The sequence below is a fragment of the Macrobrachium nipponense genome, chromosome 23 (assembly GCF_015104395.2).
Source record: "Macrobrachium nipponense isolate FS-2020 chromosome 23, ASM1510439v2, whole genome shotgun sequence".
NCBI lineage: Eukaryota > Metazoa > Arthropoda > Malacostraca > Decapoda > Palaemonidae > Macrobrachium > Macrobrachium nipponense.
This window is the reverse complement of record NC_061090.1, coordinates 14,782,546-14,803,282: the sequence shown is the minus strand read 5'-3', so window position 1 is coordinate 14,803,282 and position 20,737 is coordinate 14,782,546. Positions and strand designations below refer to the sequence as shown.

The 20,737-nt window shown below is 39.8% G+C and overlaps 1 protein-coding gene and 1 long non-coding RNA gene across 4 annotated transcripts in view; one reads left to right on the top strand and one right to left on the bottom strand.

Moving 5' to 3' along the window:
• The window catches only part of LOC135198797 (uncharacterized), a 69,826-nt gene that overhangs the window by 13,168 nt on the left and 35,921 nt on the right, over positions 1–20,737 (top strand). The window lies entirely within an intron of this gene.
• Positions 1–20,737, bottom strand: part of LOC135198785 (mucin-3A-like) — a 37,039-nt gene that overhangs the window by 16,070 nt on the left and 232 nt on the right. Inside the window, exons 1-2 of one of the 3 annotated variants that reach the window (XM_064226736.1) lie at positions 15,583–15,735; positions 13,535–13,666 (exon numbers count right to left, since the gene is read on the bottom strand). In XM_064226736.1, the coding sequence (XP_064082806.1) occupies positions 13,535–13,581 (47 nt within the window). In that variant the 5' untranslated portion in view covers positions 13,582–13,666; positions 15,583–15,735. Of the gene's footprint in view, positions 1–13,534; positions 13,682–15,582; positions 15,736–20,737 lie in introns of those variants that run through there. The other 2 variants (XM_064226746.1, XM_064226730.1) reach the window with 2 other exon arrangements.

Here is a 20,737-nt window from a genome sequence, read left to right as displayed (position 1 = left end):
AGATGGCGTCGATCTTCTAGATATTCTGAGTTGTAAGTAAAAATTCCAAAAGCGTCATGTAGGTAGTGTGCACCGCGTAGGGCCAGACTTTTCATTACCCTCTGTTTAATCTTAAAATATGGCCTTAACTTCTAACTTTGGAGAAAATACTTACTTCGAAAGGAGAGTAGAGGTCTTGAGCTCCTCCTCCCACCACCAACAACTCATGACTGATGACCATCTCTGGTGTCAGGACATGTTAAAGTACTTTTTTGGAGGGTGGCCTCAAACGTGGTAGTCAGTGGCTCAGCTAGTCCAGTCGGTTGTTTACCCTAACATTAGGCTAGTCGATTACATCTTAAGAAAATGCTCTCGTTTCTGCTGCAACTTATTCCCTCTAGTAGTACCCAACCATGATTTTGGGCTGCATTTGACCAAAAGCCCTTCACCTACTGTGAAAAAAGCATTTTTTCTGCTAGTTTTTTTGTGTTTTGATGATGTTATCTTGCGCAAAACCCTCGTTTTCCATTGACCACCACCATAAATATCATAATGGTAATGGGGTCACTCAGGTGGGAATCGAAGGTTTTGGGTGGGGGAAAACAAAAACGAGCAACAGGCGGAAGATAATAACATCAGAATACAAAAAAGCAAAAAAAAAAAAAAAAAAAAAAAAAATGCGACCCCCCTGCCCCTTAAAAAATCGGGCCTAAAATTATCTATATTGACAAATTGTCTTACCTTATTGATGTCGATAAGACCTTAAAAAACACGGCATATCACACTTGGGGCACTTCACCTCTCTTGGTAACACAGCGTGTTCTCGTAAAAAGGATAAACTTTCTTCATTATTATGTATAAATCGTGATAGTACTTTGTAAGTCTCAGTAGGCGAACCTACAACTTTCCAACATGAAGGCCATCGTTGAACTGAAAATTTTTTGTGGGGAGGAACCTGTTGCCTTTCATGAAAAGCCAATCAAAACTTAGTACAAAAATATTGTGACTGGGCAAAATCCTTACAATAGGGTTCAAAATCATTACGTGAGGACAGCGATCAGTAGGTGGAGGTACTGCGCATGTAGGAGGAAATTGTCAAGTGCGCAATGGGGAGGAGTCAAGTAGAAAGGGAACGAACATACACACAGACGAGGGCAGCTCTTTGTGACGGTGGAAACAATAACAAAGAACTTAGAAAAAATACATACATACAGTAATTTGATTATTTTTTCTTCTGTTATTATGCATTTGCGCAGGTAATGTATTTACAATAAATATCTTGCTTTCATATGTTTTACCCAAGAATAATATAAATTACAACATCGGAGGAGGGTGGACTCTACCGAAAAATAACCCACCCCGGGGCTTCGCCTCCTTTTTTTTTTTTTTTTTTATTTTTTTTATGTACAGTCTCTAGATGCAGCATTCATTTGTATTTTTTTTTTCGTCATTTCTGATGTGCGCAGTGTCCTTGCTTATGAACCTTGATGTGATTTTTGTTTTTATGACAATTATTGTGCAAACCACTTATTGTTTGAACGACATCCTTGTCGTTGATGCTTTAGATTAAGCCAGCCTTTTGATAGCAAGGGCTCTTGCTCCTAAAGTGGCCCCCCCTTAACTGTGACTTTATTCCAGTTATAGGGCAGGTAGTACCTTTAATAAGGTGTAGACCACCATGGGGAACGATGTTAGAATATTATACTTTCAAGGGTTTTGTTGTTGCTTCTATCAGCTTTCTTTAATCACTTACCTATGTGGGTCCTTTCCCCTTTAAGAATTGGGTTTTTTTTTATAATTTTGTTTTAAGGTTATAGTTGTTTTAAACGGAAATGCTTTAACTAATGTGCACTGGTGGGGCATAAATTTCACACTGACAACACATACTAAGTAGCCTATATTTCGACTGAATATCATGTGACATAAGTTTTTGACATCGTTATTGGAAAACCAAAATTTCTGTGAATTTAACAGTACAGGGTACCTTGACATTTGAAAGTCCCAACTTACGAAAAATTCAAGTTACGAAAGCAAATACGAAGATTTTTTTTGGCTCTACATACGTAAATAGTTCAGGTTACGAAAGGTTGTTGCTGTAAAGTCCTGAGATTTGCCTGAACCACCGATAGCAATGCTAAAACTCGTGCGCCACCAACTGAGTAGACTCGCCACCATCCTCCCACTCTCCCATTGGTTCCTGATGCTAGTCATCGCCATAAGATCCTGCTCTCCTATTGGTCAGCATCATGCCTCTATGTAAAGGTGTTCCTTGACTATTTTTTGCGGCAGTGTTATCGTAAACACTGGAATTCGTTCCTTCACATATACGTATTTCGTTTGTTAACGTAAATTCGTGTTAGTGATTTCACTTTTGTTGTACTGTAAGTTACTTTATCATGTTGTGTGTGAACTTAATTACTTATGTTATTAGCCATTGGTCCCAAGAATGCTGCTGAAGTTCACGGAAAGAAGAGGATGCTTTCTATAGAGAACGAAGATGGAGATAATCAAGTGTTAATGTTTTCTGCCATTTGTTAATGTGTTTCGTGAAGTTTAGTGTTAATGTTTTCTGCCATTTTTTAATGTATTTCGTAAAGTTAAGTAAGCATGTTTTCTCTCATTTGTCCTCCTCCTTTGTCGCTACTTTCGGAGATCGCCTCACTCAAAAGGTAAGGTTAGGTTCCACATTTTACTACATATGTACGTACATGTACGTAAGTATTTCTTGTACCATGTTCACTAATACACTTTATTTACAGGTACGTACTACAATAAAGGTTATGTTAGATATTGAATGGTCCAAATTGTTGTACGTATTTCATTGTTTATTGGTCAATTTAGCTTTATTATAAAATTTACTGGGGTGTTTTTGTAGGGCTTGGAACGAATTAGGCAATTTACATGTAAAATGTGGTTCAAGATATGAAAAGCTCAGGTTACGTAGGCGCCTTGGAATGGATTAATTTCGTATCCTGAGGTACCACTGTAATTTGGGAACAGCATCAGGAAGCTCAAATTCTCGGTGTCAGTAGAAACAAAAAATTAAGTATCACTAATGCCAGTGTGAAATTGAGGACCTTTCAAATGATTTTCACTTGCTGCACTAATTTTTATACATTCTCAAATTAAGTTGACTCTATCCCTACATCATACATCTTTAAGAGGACTACACTAGGGAAAATGGAGTTTGTTCCTACACCGTATACAAACCTTCCATCCTTTACTTAGGATAGATTGCAGCTCAGCTGAAACTACCGGCTAATACATTCTTTTATATACCGAGGTAGTAACTACCGGGCCGATAATTACCTGCCTGGCAGTGGGGAAGCACTGCCTCCCCACCAGCTCACTGAGTCGTCAATTTGATTACAGCTGGCAGCGAGGAAAGACCTCTCTCTTTCGCTTTCGCTGGCTTGCTGAAATTATTCATAGAATTCTTTTTCTCTTTCTAGCTGAATGCGAGTATGTCTAGCAATATAGTTATGCATTCTTGCCCTGGTGTCCCGGGCCGTAGGTGTGGGACTTTCATGAGCAGGATTGATAGAGACCCTCATTCCCATTCTCTTTGTCTTTCTTGCAGGGGGCATTCCTGTACATCGGAATCCCCCTGTGAGGAGTTTCGTACCTGGTCGCCTGCCCAGTGGGTTGAGTATTGCTGGTGGTGAAGTAAGAAGAAAAGGGATTCTTCGCCTTCGAGTTCTTCCTCGAAGACTATACGACCCAGACCTTCTGCTTCCTCGTCGGGGACTGGTCCTTTGGGACCTTCGGCGTCTCACTCCTCCGGGAGTGAAGCGCATAAGAGCGACAATTTAACTCCTGGCCAGCCTTTGAAAGAGCGAGACCTGCTCTTTTCCCCTGGTGAAATGGGAAGGCCTGGCCCTTCTAAGGATGAGCCTTGTTTTTCAGTACGTGTTGACGACACCCTTCGTGTTTTGTGGCCTTCGTTGGGACTTCCTGGCCTGCCGTCGAAGGAGAGACTTTTGTCGACACTCTCCTCTCGGACTGTGTCTTCCTCCTTAGTCTCCTCGGAGGAGTCAGACTCATCCTCCCATGCTGTTAAGGAAGACGCCCTGGACAGTGCGCTCTGACGGCACGCGTGATTGCACATGCATCCTTTAGACAGCGCTCACCTGTAATGCGCATTACCCAACACTCTGCTTCACCGCTGCCTCAGCAACAGAATAAGCGCTCTCTGAGACGCGCTACTGCCTGTGCATGCCAACACACGTCACCGAAGTGTTTTCTAAACACTCCAACAAGCGTTCTCAGTCTCCAGTATCACGCCCCAGACGTGCTCCTTCTTCGAAACGCTCTTCTTCGTCTACACACCCAACAAGATGTGTAATTCACCTGTAGAGCATCAACGCTCTCCAGCGTGTTCTAATGCGCGCAGCTCTAGGCGTTCTTCCGCATGCAAATTTGCGCGCCATTCGCCTGCACATGCTGTGTGCGTGCTCGCGGGACCCCTCTCATTCACGCGTGGGTGCATCAATGCAGAGGGGAGATGATTTTCACGAGGCAACTGACGATTCAGCTGGCTACCTTCCGGAACCAGCTGCTCCAGCTGTTCCAGAAGATGCGGCAGCCGAAACCACCTTCCGTGAGATCTTGGTCTCATCCGAAAGGTAAACTGCCTAGGAGAAGCTCCAACTACTTCTCCCTTGTCATCCCTGACAAGGGAGGCTCTGGCCAAGGTCAATAGACAAGCTTCAGCGAGGAAGGACTCACTGCAGGTATCTCGATCTTCAAAGTTACTCCCCTCTGCATTCCAGAAGCAGAGGAAGTACTATGTGACCCAAGAGGCTGAGCCTTCACCCTTGCCCATAAACCCGACAATAACATCATTGGCACCTGGAGCTTCACTCCAGACACTGCAACACAGAACCTGAACACTCTCTTCCCAGGAGATGTCGCAGCTCGAACAAACCATGATGGCGGCGTTGCAAGCAGCTTCATGGTTTTGGACTTTTGGGGAGGCACGGTGGGCTTTCTTGCAACCTCTGAGACTCCACAGCAGCCTGACAAGCAAGCGGACATGGCCCGTCAGCTCCATGATCTTGTTTTGTCAGGAGGTAAGGTTATGGAGTTCTTAGTCCACCAGCTTGCCAACTTCTGGGCCAACCTGGTGCTGAAGCGCAGGGACGCCATCTCATCAAGGCTTGATCGAGCTGTAGACCCTCTGAGACTCCACAGCAGACTGACAAGCAAGCGGACATGGCCCGTCAGCTCCATGATCTTGTTTTGTCAGGAGGTAAGGTTATGGAGTTCTTAGTCCACCAGCTTGCCAACTTCTGGGCCAACCTGGTGCTGAAGCGCAGGGACGCCATCTCATCAAGGCTTGATCGAGCTGTAGACCCTCAGGATGTGACAGACCTGAGGAATACCTTTGCTTCAGGGATCCACCCTCTTTCCATCTTCAGATGTAAACGAGGTGATTAGGAGAGTGAGCCAGGATTCTTTGCTGCACCGTACAGCATCCTTCCGTCGGCCCCAACCTCCTGCTGTTTCTGCTCAACGTCGCCCTGGCTTTCCATCTAGGAGGGTTTCTCACCCTCCTGCCAGGGCTGATCCCTTTCCCACTGCCTCCACCACTCGGCGGCCAAGCGGTCAGCAGCCCTTTTCGACCAGGGGTGGTCGAGGGCGAGGCAAACGTGGCAAGAGGAAGAGTCCACCATGACCAGTGAGGAGGGCACTCCCCCCACTCTTCCACCTGTGGGGGGATACCTGCAAGCCAGGTGGATGAGGTGGCAGTACCACGAGGCGGAGGATTGGACGCTGACCATCCTCCGACACGGGTATCGCATCCAGTTCATCAACTCTCCCCCTCCTCTGATTCGACTCCTGAAGACCTCATCATTGTATCGTCAGGGATCGACAAAGGATCTCGCCCTTCAGGCAGAAGTCCAGGACATGCTGGGGAAGGATGCTCTCGAGGACGTCCTCGACAAGTCTCTAGGCTTCTTCAGTTGACTCTTTCTTGTAAAGAAGGCGTCTGGAGGCTGGAGACCGGTTGTCGACCTCTCAGCCCTGAACGAGTTTGTTCAGCAAACCCCCGTTCAGGATGGAGACCCCCACCCTGAAAATGGTTTTTCTCCTCGCCCTTGCTTCCTCCAAGCGAGTTGGCGAGCTTCATGGCCTAGCCTATACTGTCGCTCATACTGAGCACTGGACCAATGCCTGCTTCAGTGTTTCGTCCCTGAGTTTGTTGCGAAAACCCAGAATCCAGCCCAGGTCAATCCTCGGTTTTCTTCGTTCCAGGTTATGAGCCTAAGCACAGTAAGGGAAGACCCAGTTGAGCTACTTCTCTGTCCTCTGAGAACACTGAGGCACTATCTCCAATGGACCAGCTCTACTCGACCTACCTTACAACATCTCTTTGTAAGTACAGGCCCGTCAAAGAAGAGGGTTACGAGGAATACCATTTCACATTGGATTCGAGAGGTGATTTGCCATACCCTCTCCCCTCCCTCTTCTCCACTTACGTAGAATGAGCACATGTCTTGCCTTCAAGAAGAACCTCTCTGTTACCCAGGTGATAGAAGCTGGCACATGGTCTCACCCTTCAACCTTCACCAGGTTCTACCTTAGAGACTGTACCCACAGCTACCTCGACACAACTGACCTTGGTCCAGTGGTAGCCGCTCAGCAAGTGATTTAGCTGCCTCCCTGCCCTCAGAGGTTGGAAGTATCAAATCAAGGATCGAGGTTCTGTATCAGGCTGGGGGTGAATGGGAGAGTATGACCGGCCTATTTTCTTTTCACCTTTTCCCCCTTACTTGGGGCCACAGCATCGAAACCCATTCCATGTCCTACTAGTGGTTTTTCTGTAGACACACAAGTCAGTCTCCACGCTCCTTTTGATACCCAGGCTGTCAGCCATCAGGTTGCATTTACCAAGGGTCGCGGGGTGAAGGATCCACGACCCCAAGCTATAAGCCCAGGTCCTGGCATCCCAGGTTCCATTCTCAGCCAGCGAGACAGGACTTCCATCCCTACCTTAGGATAAGTCTCCTAAGTAAAGGATGGAAGGTTTGTATACAATGTAGGAACAAATGACATTTTTGAAAGTAAAATGTATTTTCCCCTAACCATGCAAACCTGGAGTTCTTTACTTCTATGGTCGCGCCAAACATCCGCCCCTTGATTCAGGGGTCATCATCAAAGTCCTGGCTGTAATCAAAGTGACAACTCAGTGAGCTGGTGGAGAGGCGGTGCTTCTCCACCGCTGGGCTGGTAACTACCGGCCTGGTAGTTACTACCTCGGTATATAAAAGAATGTATTAGCCGGTAGTTTCAGCTGAGCTGCAATCTATAAGTAAAGGACTCCAGGTTTTTATGGTTAGGGAAAAATACATTTTACTCTCAAAAATGTCATTTTTGGATGGGCAAGTAGGAGATGAGTACATCGGCTGGAAGATTTGACCACATAGTCCCACAACACATGAGAAACCTCTGAAAACATAAGTGGTTCTTGTGTGTAATCACAAAATCAGGCAATTGCCTAACTTTTCCAAATCTAACCTAACCTGAGGTGACATGTTCTACTTGTCCTATCTTGACAGTCATCTTGTTAGGTTAGTAAGTGATGATACCCAGTAAAAGAATATATGGTTAGGATGAATCAGTGGGAAGACTGCTTACCAATGGTTGGAGGAAAATATATTTATACAGGAAAATAAGGTTTTGGAAAAGAAAAATTTTAAATGAGTACATTCTTAGGAATAAATATAATGACTCTCCTCAGAAACAATATATGATAAAGAAGGCCTACTTCATTCTTTGAAATATCCTATAGGACAGATTTGTTCACCAGATGATTAATATCTAGGTTAATTTAGAATTTGAAGAAAGCAGTCCAATTATGAATCACCACAGGTACATCACATAGAAGCTACAGCTTAAACCTTGAAGATGTGCATCTCAATAAGTCTTGTGTGTGAAAAATTTTCTTTATGTATATTTATCAAAAATGTATGTGGGAAAATTTTTATAAATATGGATATACATACCAGCCTATGCTAAGCAATGGTATACCATACAAATTGACCAGGGTTAGCCTGCCTATGTTAACCTTAACCAAAAAATATAGCAATAGTTTTCTAAATTATATTCTAACCAACATATGGCACAATTTCTTAGGTATATAGTCGAGTGTTTTTTAAGAGTTATGGTGAAAGAAGGTAGATGATATCATAAAGTGCAAATCTCTTGTACCCATTGTGCTATTAAGTAAAGTTGTAATGATCAATGTATTGGAGGTATTTTTTCCTTACTGTGCAAGAGAGATTTAGCTTTAACATCATCCACAAACTTTGCCATTTGATTCTGTGCAATTTCAATGGAATTTTTGACATTTTTTTGGGTGATCAACAGTAGTGCTCACATCCCTTACTATCAAACTGTCAGTAGCTTCTCCAGTCATCATTATGTAACATTCTTTACTTTATTAAAAGTAATCATGTGATTGTTATCTTAAGGGATTTAAAAAAATATTATTTGACATCCGCAGTACCACCAAACATTCACACTGTAAGGAAATTCATCCACATGACTCTAAGACTCTGCTATCTGTATTCTCAGGCTTTGGCATATTTTGATACAAGCTTGCAACAAAGTGACAGGCAACTTGAGTCATGTGTAAGCTTTTGACTGTTGGGCACTCTGTGTTTTGCTGCTGAGCCTGGCGGCTAAACTGAGGTTTAGCAGCAAAGCTTCAAGCGTATAGGGGTGCCTCATCAAAAGAAAGAAAGCAAGAATGAAAAATTCCTATAGTAACAGGTAGTATTTGTCTGTGCAGGTGTATGATAGATGATAGAAACATGTGGTATGCAGTTTGTGTCTTTTTACAGTGGGCCAGAGGCAAGTAAAGGCCAACTATTTCCTAGAATCCTGAGAATGAGTTCCATGTACTCGTGGCGACGTTGCTTATATCCTTTATGAGCATGCACCTGTCCCAGGGGTTGGGTAATGCCAGAATGGTGGCATCTGCCAGGGCATCTTTGGTGGCTTTGAAGGCGGCGTGGGAGATGGCTCCCCACTTGTCTTAATGTTTCTGCTGATGACATTATAGAAAGGTCCTATGGTTTTTGATGTATGGTAGGAATTGGTGGTTGTAGATGACTAGTACTCCCACTGATTCCTATGGTCATTTTTTAGTGGTTAAGATTGAATATTTCTTAATAGACTTGTTAGTCAGAAATTCAGCAGAGGACGGCCCAATGATGCAGTTGTCTGGGCATATCACTCAATTGTTGTCACAAAGTAGGGATAATGTGACTCTGAAGTGTTTTTGGTGTTCTTCCTGATTCTTGGAGATAGGATACAGTTCACTAATCTCTGGAACGTGGCACCTGTTGACTGAATGTAGTAGTTACTGAAAGCTATGATGATCATTGTCTTGGGAACTTGTTTGCAGTGCACTGGGACCTGAAAGTAGCCCTTCTTTAGGTTGAACTTAGAGAATTTCATGCTCTGTGGAGGGTAAATTTGTAGCAGAAATACTTAAATTAACACATGTATACTCAGTATTTTGGCAAGGAGGAACTAGGACCTCAGATAGGTTCCCTTGAGATTTTGAGGTCAGCTGGGGTACAAAAAAATTTAGAATCTTCCAATGCTACCCAGTTAATGTAATGCTTACAAACGAGTCTCATTTTACCGGAAAATGTTGCCCTTGTTAATATTCAATTATGGTGCTATTTGATTTTCCCTTAGTAATACTAGATACTCTGTTCTTCAGTTATGGTGTGTGTACTTTTGTCATCATTTTTAAGCACATCTGCCATTTTGTTTTGCCATTTACAATATAGGCAGATTCACCATGGGAAATCTGGAACTGACTATCCAAGTTTACATTTGGAGACCCCATATTAGCTCACGTTTGTATCATCAGGTACATTCCTGCTTATTTGTTCACGCTCATGATTTTTAAAGGTAGTACTATATCTTTGTCCTGGTCATTTCGGACAGGTATGCTTTTAATGCTTTAAATTTCTGAGCATTTATTAGGATTTGTTAATGCAATTTATGTGGTTGTGTACAAATATTCTTCCTTCAATATTTGGTGTTTATAATTTGCACTGTTATTCACAATTGTATCTGATGATCAGGTTGTCTCATTTTTCAATTAATCTAGTAATTGGCAGGATTCTTAGTTCTCAGTTTTAATTTTTTTTTAATTTTTGGTGTGGTTTTTCTGTTTGCACATTTTTTAATGCTTGTAGAATTACATTTTCTTATTTCTTGCAGCACCCCATGATCACATTCTAACTGGTTAAAACCTAGTAACCATCTGATCTTGATTTTGTTTTCAGTGGGCTCTGTTTCTGTTTCACTAAGTTATCATGGTTTTGGGTGGTCTTTTGCTCCACTTCATGTAAGAAGATCTGACCCTAGACCCCTTACTGTCAGTTTCCCTCACTCTAAATCATAGGAGTGGACTGGGGTTTCCTTCTGACATTCCTCATTTCTTCTTCCACCACATGTAGAGGGGAATGATTTTCAGAATGTCAAGAATGTCCAGCAGCTTGGCAGTTTCCACCGTGGTGGATGCAAAGGTTACTTTTCTTGCCAAATTAACCATTGGTGTTTGATTTATTGAAAGATGTTAGGGGGATGTGATTTTACTCGTTCTGTTTGGTGCTTTATTCCTTGTCGAAGGGATTTCAGATCTTGATTGAGCAGTTCCTCTCCAAGGGTATTTTAAAAGTTAAGTGATAGGTTAAGGAGGTGAGGGTACTGCTGTCTTGATTCTGTTAGGAATGTTAGCGACTGCTTTTGACATCTTTGAATGGATGGCCTAATTAGTTTTCACTTGTCGGACAGATACTGGTTACAATATGTTGGAGAGAGCCTGGTTACAATATGATGGAGAGAGCCTGGTTACAATATGTTGGAGAGAGCCTGGTTACAATATGATGGAGAGAGCCTGGCATGGTTACATTTTGGAGAGAGCCTGGTTACAATATGTTGGAGAGAGCCTGGTTACTGTTATGATGGAGAGAGCCTGGTTACAATATGTTGTAGAGAGCATGGTTACAATATGATGGAGAGAGCCTGGTTACAATATGTTGGAGAGAGCCTGGTTACAATATGATGGAGAGAGCCTGGTTACAATATGTTGGAGAGAGCCTGGTTACAATATGTTGGAGAGAGCCTGGTTACAATATGATGGAGAGAGCCTGGTTACAATGTGATGTAGAGAGCCTGGTCACAATATGTTGGAGAGAGCCTGGTTACAATATGTTGGAGAGAGCCTGGTTACAATGTTATGGTAGAGGAGCCGTGAGGTAGAGAGCCTTGGTTACAATATGTTGGAGAGAGCCTGGTTACAATATGTTGGAGAGAGCCTGGTTACAATGTGATGCTTACCACCGCTGTTAACACATTTTGCATTTTCTTGGCTTGGTCAGGCTTTTTTGCCGGTTTTGATGATCGTACATATAATTCAACCTACCTCTAGATCTCATTTACTGCTGGTCTGATTACTATTGAAGAAGTTATAGCTCCACATGATTTGCTATTTTTTCCTAAAGTTTCCCAGCCATTGTTAGCGTGGATTTTGAGAATACTTAAACATTTGCTAATGACCTAAATAGGGCTGAAGGAGCTTCAAGGTATATGTATTTTAATTGTTGCCTTTGAGAATGGCAATCTGTTCAACCTGCATATTGCTTTTGCATCTCTTGCTTTCATCAGTGAGTTCAATGGTTTCTTCCATATCAGGGAAGAGAGAGAGAGAGAGAAGCGAGAGAGAGAGAGAGAGAGAGAGAGAAGGTTCTGGTAACAAGAGAGGTCATTTCAGGATTTATATCTAGGAGTATGATTGCCTTAAGTTCATGCGTCTGGGACAGTCTGAACCATATAGTACTTTAAAAAAAAGTCAGTTCATAGCTATTCTATCCCCATCAGTGTCATCTTGAATTTAAAGTTCTCAAGCTTGAGGTATCCGGTGACTTGAGTATGTTTTTTTTCTAATTTTTTTTTTTAGTTTACTTTTTTCGTGGATACAGCTAGATTGTTTAATTCTTCAATTGTTTAATTCTTCAATTCATTTTCATAATTTTTCCTGTCCACAAGATCACTTCAGTTGTTAGATAAAAATGAAAGAAGGAAGTGCTTATGCAGATGCGTTCAATAGGGTAACAGACACTTAGGTTAGCTCATGCAAGGATGTACTAGTATCCTTTCATACTATTTGCCGGCTAATATGATGCATTTTTTTTTCTTGACATACTTTTAATGTTAATCAAGACTTTGGATTATCACAATAAAATTGGGTAGGTTGACTTAGCCCTAGGATGTATTCAGAACCGTTTAGGTTCTTAGCCCGTGGACGTCGTAGAATTAGTAAGCCTGTTTTGGTGGAATTTCACCCCTTTTGGTTACGTTTCTTTAAATGTATAAATTTTGAATCGTCGGGAAATCTTACTATAAAATATAAATGGGATTTGTGACATCGTTAATCCTGTTCTCCGAAAAGGCAAATCAACTGAAGCTGAAACATCTGTTTACTGTCTACGCAGTCAATGTGCCAACCAGCCATTTCAAATTCTTGTCATCCTTAGACATGAGAATGTCAAGTCTGTTCAAGTTCGCAGTGCCGTTTATACTTCACTTAATTAGATCTGATTAGATTGTAGAACTCTGCTGCACTTCAAGAGGAGTGATAAAATGAGACGGAGGTTATACAGAGTAATAATTGTTTAGGGTGATTTGACAAGAGGGTACATATCGGTACGCATTTGGATAAGTCTCTTCGCAGCTATAATAATCACAATCACTATTATAGTATCATTATTATTGTCGTTAACACTGTGGAGTAAATAACAGTTATGACTGCGTCAGTTACCGTGGTCAAAGTTTTTATGCTGTCAGATTAAAGATATAAAAAGTCCGGAAACCGAACGATTGTCAGCGTGTTGGGATCTTGCAATGATGATCTGATAAGGTTTTTTTGCATATCTAGAAATCGGCAGAACCAAACTACTAATTGCGAATATATACTTAGCATCTAATCTCCTGTTTTTCCCCCTTTTCTTCACTTTCCTTTACTGTAAGTGTTTTCCGAACAAGTTTCTTTCCTTACCTATTTATTCTCGGAAAATCCTCTCTGATGTCAAGTTGGTAGTATTAATATTCCATTCACCAATGTTGTCAGAAAAATTGCCCTTCTTGTGCACAAGCTGAGTACATTAATCTGAGAAAATTTCAGATATGTCTAAAAAACATCTTTTTCTAGTATGGAATACAAGACGAAACAACTAATTCACTAAAAAATATCTCTAATCTTATCACTACAGCTCTTAACTCACGTCAGGCAAGATTTGAATTTCGATATAAAAAAGATGGTGAAACATTTTTTTTTAAATTCTTTTCCAAAGGAATTTCCTTGTCTCCTTGTTCATGACCATTGTTCTGCGCGTGCATGCGCTTGCGCATATGCTCCTTATTTATATGCTGTTAACTCAGATTACTTACTACTCTACATAAGGCTCTATACAATGTGGACTCGCATTAAAACCAAATATCCGGTAAATTGGATGAAATTTCTCACCTCGATCCGTGGAGCATGTCGCTGCTGTCCCCCATTTGCATCGACATCCTGGTGGGTAATTTGATTGGTGAGGCTTTGAATGAAGGCAGAGGGACCTCGGGCAGGTTTTCATTTACAGACTGTGGGTGATTTCTGCAAATAAGGCATCTGTAGTTTAATGTTAAAGTCATTCAGGGGTATCAGCTGGATGCATATTGTGTAGTGAAATGAAGTGTACTGACACCTTGATACCTACTTTAGTATCTATACTGTGTTTTTTTTTTTTCCATCTGTCCACCCGCCTGTGGTGTTTGCGTATGGTAACACTGCATACCGGGCTCTAGATAGTTACGCTATGTGTAGGTTTTAGGTAAATAAAAGGATATCTGAGTGTACATTTGCAACTGAAAAGTGTTTTAATAATTTACTGTATGCGAATTACACCGTTAATATTCGAAATAGGATATTGTTACTATTGTTGAATGTAAGCTGAATGTAACTTATCTAAAGCCCAGGACGTAGGTTACCATACGCAAACACCACAGGAGGGTGGACAGATGGAAAAGAAACCGAGTATAGTTAACTGTTCATAACATATTTTGTATATATATTGCCGATTACTAACACACACATATATTATATATATTCTTGTAAATATAATCATGCAAACATAACCAGATATTACTGAGTTGTCTGTCCGTGTTGTCCAGATATTATTGTGGTGACTGTCCCTTTTATTCAGATATTACTGTACTGTCTGACCCTTTTGTTAAGATATTACTATGGTAACTGAAGAGCATTTTTCAATATTATATTTCTATGGCTTCGAGTGCATTGAATATGGTATGATAAGCCCGGAGAATTTTTGTTTAAACCACGTAAGTTACAAAGGGAAAGGGGGCAGGGGTAAGGGTTTGAAACTTACCCTCTTATCTAGTTGGGTCAAATTATGGCCTCGTGCCAAATTTTGTCTAGATTGATCAAACAGTTTAGATTTCTATAAGTCAAATTCTTACAGACATGCAAACATTCACTTATGTAATATATATATATCCATTATATTATATATATGAATATATATATATATATATATATATATATATATATATATATAGATATATAATATATATATATATATGTGTGTGTGTGTGTGTGTGTGTGTGTATGAGAAAAGAGTTGAGATTGTAGCCATGGACGAGATGAATTGAACTTGAATCACGCGTATCGAAAGAAGTAAAAGACCTGTTGCATAAATGTGAAAGTTATACTTCCTAAAGGGTCAGATCAGGTCAATGCTTTAGTAGCTTGGGCAAAAAAAAAAAAAAACTTGCACTATTTATAAGAAAAATAATTTTTTTTTATAACAAATTTGATAGTCCGAACTTTGTGAAAGCCCCAGCGTAATGTTTTTTAAACGGCGGTAGAAGAGAGAAGTCGTATCACCAAAAAGTTTAAATTTAATGGAAAAGGAAGCAGTTTAATGATAAAAAATACCCATATTTCATTGGTGGTGGAAAGTTACCGTATACCCGAGAATTAGAATTTATTTGCCTAATCGTGTGTTTTAGAATGGTGTCTTCGAGGCAGAGTAGTTCACTGGAGTCGATTTAAGGAGAACATTAAGAACACTGTCTCTGGGGTCTTAACAATAAGGAACATGTTGGATTGTGAATAATTTTTTCTCCTCTTTTTTTATTGCTTCTGTTGTAGCAGCGTAAAAGAGTCCTGAATTAGCAGCTCGATCTGATAGGAAAAAATATACATTTTGATGTCTAGATATTTGAGTCCGTAGCGGGCACTTCCCTGTCTTCAAGTGTCCTGCCTCTGTGTAACTCATTCCTTTTTGTTTTAGAAGCTTGATTCTGGAAACTAGTCCAATAGTAATTTTAGAGTTATACGAGTCTCGGTTTACTGCTGCAGCATCATCCTTGCACTGGGTGTAAGTGTTTGCTATAGAGCAAGATTTCTTAATTTATTTCCCAAGTGATTGTCAAGTTAAGTTACGAAGTCTTGAGATAAATATAGTGGTGCTTCTCTATTTACTTGTTATTGAGAGGGAATGTACTTACTTGATAATGATGTTTTCAATCCCGCACACAAGGTCAGTCTAGCTCAGGTAGTTTTATCAACATGTAAGGTCTAAATTGTAACAATGGTTTGGTTGTCCTCAGCTGATAAGAGGGCTTATCATAATTCTTGTTCGTCACTGGATCTTTTCCTAAGGTATCTTTCTGCAATACTTGTCAAGTTCATGTCTGAGAGTTTGAATTTCTGACTAATGAGCCATGGCGAAAGAATCTATCTGTTATCTTTGTTTTTCACAACTGAAAGCAGCGTGGGAAAGTTTGTGACAACTTGAAAACTTGAGTAAAATAACTGTACATTACTGCTATGGAAACATTTGAGTGCCGCCTTTATTAAGAAATTGTATGACACCATCACGAATTTAACTTTGCTCCATCTCAAGAAAAACTCCAAATTTGAACCAGACATCAGTGATAGATACACTGACCGGAATCAACACACGGCACTTCAATTCCTCCTAGCTGAAGTACCAAAACTTTGCAGGGAGTAACGTGCAAGTAGATGTAGTTCAGATTCGTTGAAGAAAATTTTAGTCAACTTGAAAACCAGTCTGCTGTTTGTGCAATGGCTTTGATTTCTGGATCTAGTATATCTGCTATTCCTCTTCTGCTAGCAAATGACAGGAAACTGTTAATTACCCATAAAAACCAATCATGTTGGTTTTACTTCCGAGGTTAAACAGCGCCCAGTTCACAATGCTGATCTTGAAATTGAGTTAGACACTCCTCGCCATTGGCGCTTTCAAAAGGTTCTAGACATCGTAAATAGTCGGGAGTTGTGAATGCTGACAGTGGTTTTCAGTTAACATGTGTTGTTTAAATTTTGCGTGTAATAATTACAGCTCATCCCCAGCTTTTCTAGCGCAATAGGAGTTAATTATACATAGAATTTTTCAAGGACAATTGTTCTTGTCAAAAATTTCCATGAATGACCGAATGTTTAATTAGATTTCTAGATTGTTTATTTGCTTTATCATAGATGCTCTGAATGGCTTTGCTTTCTCGTACCTGGCAATAAAACCTAAATAACATCCATAACAGAAATGTGGAACAAATCGGTGCTTGGTTATTCAATGGAGATAAAAGCGGAATTCTTGTAAGTCCAAGATTTTGATTAGCTAATCTTACGACAGTACCGCCTCGTGGTTCATTGTGCATAGTGAAGTATCGGAGTTTTGAAAGACCTGAATGACCTCATAGTCCCAGTTCTTGGGCTGTCCCTCAATTCTTTACATCCACCCATCCATCTACATTTCGAATGTGTCAATATTTGGTGCTATTTTTGAAGCAGAGCATTCTTATCAGCGGCAGTTAAAAGCTTGCCGTCTAATAGTAACAGAACACTTGGTGTTGGATTATGAAGCTTGTGGTTAACATGACACGCAGTGTGACGGTGTCCTTTCTTTATAACTGTTTTTTTCAATAAGTTAAACTGTTATCTATTGCAACACCCTTGCTCTGCGAGTCATTGCGCGCGACTCCTTTGTCACGGCTCCTTTGTCCATTGAGTAAGCAGTCACTTTTCTCAAGAGATATTTCACTGTCCTGGACTAGAAGTTCTGTTATTTCCATTACTGCAGAACAGCGAAATTACCTGGGCTTATGGGATTCTGATGCGCTTGTACATGGTTTTCTTGCGAAATTTTTACTGCTCTTTATTCATTGACATACTTGCTGTTGTGATGGTTATTTCTTTGTTTCTCCTTCATTAGTACTTTATACTTTTTCTCTTAAGTTTCTTTGCAAGAAAGTTTTTGATTACATAGGTTCGTGGAATTTCCTACCGACTTTGTGTGCATTCCTGTTATTCACAGAACTTGTTCACATTTATGGTTAACATGAATTTTATTTTCAATTGACTACTTCGAAAGATACGACGAGCTCCACAAATATGTCTTAGTGATAAGGAAGATATACTCTTAATGTCAGGAGTGAAACAATGGCAAGGTTTCGTAGTGGTCTGCCTTAGAATAAATGGAATTTGTCACTCATGATTTATAGCAGCAATTGTGGGTTCAAAAGTCAGATGATAGAATCAACTTTCATTAGCGATGAATCTTATAAAAGGATGTGGGACTCGGATATCTACTTTCTACATTTTGGTGTTTTTGTAGGCCTCTTATCAGATGGAATTGTTTTAACAGAAAATATTTCATAGTCATACACTATTAGTATTGCATATATAATATACATATACATATGTATGCACATAAATATGTATATATATTATATTTTAAGTATAATTATTATAATTAATATATATAATAGATATATAGATATATATATATATATCTATATATATATTTAAGGATAGATATATTAATATATATAATTGTATCATATATATAATTATTATATATATATATATATATATATAGATATATATATATATATATATATATATATATATATAGTGTGTATGTATCTTATAGTATATAAGAGTGAATATTTGTATGTTTGTGTTCTATAGAAATCCAAGCCATTTGAATGATCTAGAACAAAATTTGGCCTGTGGCCATCATTCGACCCACCTTAGAAATTACACATTTTCTTTGCACAACAGAGCATGACACCGTCATTTGTAGCCTTTGTCCATACAGTATATACTAATGACCCGTGGACAGGCTTGCACATCGTCTTCGCTCTCCTCTCCCAGATAGCCAGGCAGTCCTAGGAAAAGGAGTGCTAACTTAATCACATGCAACATCAAATTATCTTCTTTGATGGAACGTGAGTGCGACAGACCAATTCGATCCATCAGCAACGGACTCCGAATTCACTGACGTGTGCTCTTCTCTAGTGTTTACAAGTGGAGCTGGTAGAACGCTTCTTATCAATCTCTCCAGGGCTTTATTACATTTTGAGCTCAAGTAAGCCTGCTTATAAAAAATTATTAAAGTGTGATGATTACTCCCTTTCTGATCCGTTCGTTCACCGACATTAATATACTATACTTATCCATCCTTTTATTCCTCTTGACAGAGTAGCGTCAAAGTCAAAGACTTCCTGTCGAATGAATGACCCAGCTCAGCTTTTGCTTAAAATCCTGCTCTAGGAGCAAGAGCCCGTGCTGGCATAAGGCCATCTAAATCTAAAGCAAGAGCAGCTTCAATCCCCTCTCTCGATGGTTTCCAACCACATGTTCTTTGGGGGCTCTCGTCAATGACTGACTTTTGCTTTTATTGTACCTCCGTTCATAATCTCTTTCTTCTATCTTACTCTCCACCCTCTCCTAACAATTGTTTCCTAGTGCAACTGCTTTGAGGTTTGTCCTCCTGTTACACCTGTCAAACCTTTTACTGTCAATTTCCGTTTCAGCGCGGAATGGCCTTAGTTACCCCAGTGCTTGGCATAATGTCAAAAATCTTTATAAATCAAATCACAGGATCAATCCTTAACACATTTACAGAATGTGGCTGCCTTCTTTATTTTCTTAATGCCTCCACCTGACTTTTAAGAGGAGTATTGTCATCGCTTATGAAATAAGTCCAATAACACATATTGTCATTACAGAATCGAATGTATTTTTTTGGGGAGCAATAACCGCCTCAGTCTTTATTATCATTATTTTCAATTCTTTTGATTCTGAAAGCAAAACAATGCAGATGAGTAGTACTCTTGTGCTCGATAAATGCGTTATGGGCCGTCATTCCCTGGGATTAGACATGTCGACAAAGAAGTGTCTATATCTATTTCAGTTAATCAGCGAAAGACAGTATTCATCCTTGAAATGAGAAGTTGCATGTCCTTGGGTAGACACTGCCCTAAAACAACATTTCCAAAAAACTACTAATAGTTTGTGATTCATCTCTGTAAATAGCCGCGTTAACGCTTACTTATAAAACTTAAGAAAATGAGGTTGGTTCTCAAACTTTATCACACTTCTTTTATATTTTTTATGCGAAACATTCTGCCCAACTTACACTTTATGTATTTCATAATGCATTTTATGCATTTCATATTTTATAATATGAGTATTCTTGTTTACGCCTCCAAGGAAGAATTTTCGGATATTTTATGAAAAGAAATACCTTTATTTGATTTCCTTTGACTTATATACATTTGCGCTAATTAAATCTTTAGATTATATCACCAGAGTTTGAGATGAAAGTATGAGCAATAGTTTTTTTTAATTTCCTCTTTGCTCACAAGGCAAGAAGGCATCTGATTTTAGAGACTTAATGAAATAGGAAATGTTTCTTATAAAAAATTTATAAAGGATTTTGGTCAATAAGGATGTCTTGGAAGTAAATCGGAATCAAAGAGTTATAAAATTTGAGAGCTAGAACCATTCTCACATTTTCCTTAAACTTATGTGTTAAGATGGCTATTTACAGATAACAGACAAAACAATTATCAGTTTCTGGATATTGTGCTTTATTACAGTGTGTAGGTACTCATAGATATACGTACAAAGATAACGATTGCTTATATCGATCTCTTACTTAAAGGATAAATATGTCTTTCGTTGAGTAGTCAAGGGGCTTCGAAATTAAGCTGTATCCCTAATGCTCGGAACTTATTTGCATTGACTGCCAACACTTCATTAGTCATATTCGTGCTGTTAAGACTTAAGTGTATTTCAGTAGTGTATATATATATATATATATATATATATATATATTTACACAAGTGCCTTACATCATTGCATCCGCTAGTCCAAACAGTGATTTGCTTCCTTTTTTTGTTCTTTCTCGTTTAATGAAAAAGAAAGAATCGAATATCTCGGGAAAGGTTTTACTCCCGTGAAGGAAGGAATACCTCTTCGAGGCCTTCGCGTTTTAAATGGTAGAGTATATACAGTTTTGGCCGAATAAATACCACTCACGTCTGGTTTTCTCTTTCTAACCCTCCATCCTGGCAGCAACCCACAACAGTTGTCTAAATAACCTGGTACTTAGTTCACTTCTGAGGTCAACGTATGCACGTGATATTTTAAGAAACTCGCGTATCTTTCTTCTTATCCGGTTCGAGATTCGTCTATGGGTCGTTAAGTGTGAGACGCGCTACCAAACACGTCAGAGAGAGAGAGAGAGAATATTCACTCATTTAAAACCGAGAATGCGAACCTGAGTTTTGCTATAGCAACAATGAAATGGCAGGTAAACGTGTGACCAGTTAAAATTGAAAGCAAGTCTGC